The sequence below is a fragment of the Camponotus floridanus genome, unplaced genomic scaffold (assembly GCF_003227725.1).
Source record: "Camponotus floridanus strain SB8 unplaced genomic scaffold, Cflo_v7.5 scaffold233, whole genome shotgun sequence".
In the NCBI taxonomy this organism is placed as follows: domain Eukaryota; kingdom Metazoa; phylum Arthropoda; class Insecta; order Hymenoptera; family Formicidae; genus Camponotus; species Camponotus floridanus.
In genome coordinates, this window is record NW_020229363.1 from 50233 (window position 1) to 54467 (window position 4235).

Below are 4235 nucleotides of genomic sequence, written 5' to 3' on the forward strand. Positions count from 1 at the left end.
AATAATAAACATTGTTCATAATATATATTGGTCCCTTTGTGGGAATTATTAATAAATTATTTATTTTTGCAAGAACTATTACTGACATTTGGAATTGCACTTTATATTTTTAGAGAGACATTTGCATTTTTTGTCAATGCAGTATCTTTTACAGTGGCAGGTTATAAAACCTTGTTTACTTCCAGATGACAACATAGAAGCTGAAGGAAGAGTTAGTGAAGTACGTCTTGCAGTTGAATAAAGTTGCTCTCAGCAACTATAAATTCATTGCGAGCATAAAATCGCTCAAGGAGCCCTTCTTTGGTACCTAATTGATAAAGCCCTGATGAATTAATTCCGGCAACAACAGCTAAGACATTTCTGGGAGCTACGCGTCCTTTATCAACGTCAGGCACTCTGACCGCTACACTAGTTCGAATATCAACTTTAGGAAATTTTGAATTAGAAAATGAAATCATTTTTTGTGCTTGTTGTTTTTGACCAGATTTAGCACATTCTCTCTCAACGCTGATACTGTTCTTCCTTATACAGAGCTTGCAAGTAACGTTCTGTCCGAAACCCTCATTATTCTCCGCAAATAACGTAAATATATTGATGACATCCTGAACACTTGTAAGCTCCTGAAGTTTCGATTTCACAAATCACACAATAAATTTTGCTGTCATCTTTTTTCTTTTTATTTTTGTGTAACCTCTCCAGCTTGAGGTATATTTTTATCTTCACTAGATTGTTCGTTAACTTCTTCTTCATCAGTCTTATCTTGATCATTGTTCTTTACCGAAGAAAGAAGTTGTTCCAATTCTTCTTCAGTTTCTATAGAAGAATACATGTCACTGGAAAGAGAGGAATCCGCAAGTCCGATCTTTTGCGCTGATCCAAACATAGCCTCATAAGGACTTGTCTTAATTACCGAATGGAGAGCTCGATTCTTCTTACTTTGAATAAATCGGAGTCCTTCAGACCATTTTTCCGTATTATTGTCAGCCATCCACGCTACCAGTATGTCACGAATATCTTGGTTCGACCTTTCAACCGAACCCTGACTCTGAGAATGTCGCGGTTTACCATTAACAAGCTTCATTCCCGGCCAAACTTTTAATTATTTTATTTACGAATTCACGACCATTGTCGCTTTGAAGTATACATGGGGCACCGAATAAACAAAATATGTCTATGAGTTGGTAGGCCACTTCCTCGGCAGTCTTCGTCTTAAGAGGACGAAGAATTGTGAATTTGGTTAAATGATCTTGATAATTCATAATGAATCGATAATCTTTATCTGGCTCTGACTGCATGTCAATCAAGTCCACTTGACATCGAGAGTTCATGTAGTCAGATAAAATAAGTTGTACAACTAATCCATGTTTTGGTATCTTTTTCTTCAATTGACACTGTTCACACAAAGACAGAAAAAGATTTATTATTTGACGAGTAACATTACAATATTTCTTTTTTAGTTCAGCTTCCATAACTGAAACATAAATAAAAATAATGTAGAAAAATATTAGACAAACACAAATTATTAATTATTTATTTACTATGAAACTAAAAACTTTACTAACCTACCTTTACTACATACCTAACATGTCTAACTATACTTCGCGATATCAATCTTGTGCCGAAAACATCTTGGAATTCGTAATATAACGTAAATATGTATCAAATCTAGTCAAATTTCAAAAATGTACCTACCTCTTTTTCTTTTATGTCCCATGTTGAGATGTGCTGCCTCCAATACACCAAATAGCTCATCCGCCTTACAGAAATAGCGAATTTTAGAATCGTCCATGCCTTCAGAACCACTTTCAATCAGTTTTTCAGTATCACCAAGTTTTAAGATGTCGTATCGCTTTATACTCTCTAAATTTCTTAGAGTGAAAATGCACTCGAAAAATTGAGTGACTGGTCAAGTCACTCTAGTTAGAGTGATTTTTTACTCATAGGAGTGAATTCTTCTCACTTTTTGTTGTAGAGTGAAAAATTCACTCTGTAAAGTAGAGAAAATATGTATACTCTATTTTGTAGAGTGAATATTTTCACTCTATGTAGTATAGAGTGAAAATTTTTATTCGTTAAGAGTGAGTGACGCGCATGTGAACCGCGCATGCCGCACATGAGTCCGCCGTTAGCAATACTGCGTATTGTCTCGCGACATTACCACGTGCTATTATTATACGTTTCTTAAATTATCCAATTTCTTAGATTACTATTTTCAGAAATGCCAACGTATCTTCCTGAGGTAAGTGTTTATAAGAATTTATGTAGTTCATTTATCGATATGTATAAATTATATAAATTCAACATATAGCATGTCATAAAGAATGATTAATTTATAGGTTAGTTATAGGTTAATTAGATTGTATTTCTTACTAAACTAAATTATGTACAAGAAAATTATATATAAATTGAGACCTCACAGTATGTGTTTCGCCGTACATGTAGTTTTGTTACATTCGGCTTGTATATCGATAAACAAATAGCTATAATGAAAAATAATCTAATGACTTGTAGCTCGCTAAATCGACAAATATATACCACGTGCTGTGAGATCTCGATTATAGTCGTTTATTAAAATAATAATAAATAAATCCTTTGTTAGGAGACTTTAAACAGTACGGAACAATTGAAACACTTTCTCATACAGAATGGAATTTCGGAAGACGCCGTCAACATCTTAAAAGGTAAAATTTGATTCAATTTGTAAAAAAGGCAACATTTACACACATACCATTAATTCACATACATTAATTCTTAAAGCATTAAAAAGTACAATAAAAAATAAAAGTTTTCTGTATACTAAAAATATATTTTGGAAATTAAATTATATAAGGAAAAAATTTATTCTTCGAGCAATATTTACAGAGTCCAGTCTTATAATATATAATATTGTGTAAATTATTTTAGCTTTTAATGTCGTTTTATTATTATAGTAATTTAAAATAGTGCCACTTGAAAAACACACACGGATTTTAATATAAGATGTAACTATAAATATATATTATAATATTTAATTATTTATATTTAATTATAAATATATATTTATAATATTTTTTTTATTGACAATTTCATCGGTTCAATATTAAATTTAATAAATAAATAAATATTTTGGGAAATTATAATAAATATATATTGCTCACATCCACACAAAGAGATTAGAATATGATTCGTCTGAATAATTTATAATTAATATATTATACACAATTACATACTAACGTTAGACTAACGTTATATAGTTCTGACGAATTATATTCCAATCTCTTTGCGTAGATGTGAGCTATATATATTTATTAAATTAAATATTGAAATACAGCTACAGCTACAATTTTTCAGTTTGATTTGTATTTTTTTATGTACTATTTTTATATGTATTACAGATACCCGAGAATAGATTAAAGTTAAAAAGTGATTAGTTTTTGTGTACATTTACATATCTTTATTTCTGTTTGTTTTACTTTTAAATTTAATAAAAAATTTAGTTTCAATTTAATAAAAAATTTTATGATTTTTAAGGTAACTTTAAATATTATAAAAAATGACTTTATTTAAATGTTTTAAATGTAAAATGTTATTACCTACAATTAAACAATATTCTTTGCATTTCCGTCGTTATCATGCTATAATGGTTAGCAGATCTTATTCATCAGGGTTTTATTGCAATCAAGATACTTGTGATAAACATTTTTTAAGATTCGATTCTTTAATTCGCCATATTAAAAAATGGCATGTCTCTGATGAGATATGCGATTCAGATATCCATTCAATGAATTCTGATAATTCTAATATTTCCGAAAAAATCGAAATACATTCAAAAGGAAAAATACATGAATTTTGTGAAAATAAAGACAATATTAATTTTCAAGACTGTATTAATTTTCAAGAATCAAAAGAATTTGATATTTCTAAAAGTGCACAAAAATTTATAGCAAACTTGAGAATGTTATCCAATTTCACTGGTACGGCTATAACTGCTATAACTAATGCAACACAGTGTTTAGTATCAGATGTTACAGATTTTATTCGCGAGGAAATGCATAATTTTTGTAAAAAACAGAATATAAACATAGAGTCTCCTGATGTTCAGGAATTATTAAATAAATTAAATTTTGATAATTTATTTGAAAAAGTGGATACTTTACAAGCTCAAATAAAAGCAGTCAAAAATACTTATCATTATATAGATTCAGTCGAAATACCTCTTGGATTCAGACTGCAGCAATATTTTGATAGAAAAGAAC

The 4235-nt window shown here is 29.6% G+C and overlaps 1 protein-coding gene across 1 annotated transcript; it reads right to left on the reverse strand.

Moving 5' to 3' along the window:
- Positions 1-212: 212 nt before the first annotated feature.
- On the reverse strand, positions 213-1789 carry LOC112637996 (KRAB-A domain-containing protein 2-like). The gene is made up of 5 exons (XM_025408839.1): positions 1693-1789; positions 1567-1628; positions 1113-1391; positions 692-1045; positions 213-620 (listed from the first exon to the last, which is right to left on the reverse strand). The coding sequence occupies exons 1-5, from the start codon at positions 1787-1789 to the stop codon at positions 213-215; spliced, it is 1200 nt and encodes a 399-aa protein (XP_025264624.1).
- Between the last annotated feature and the right edge of the window lie 2446 nt (positions 1790-4235).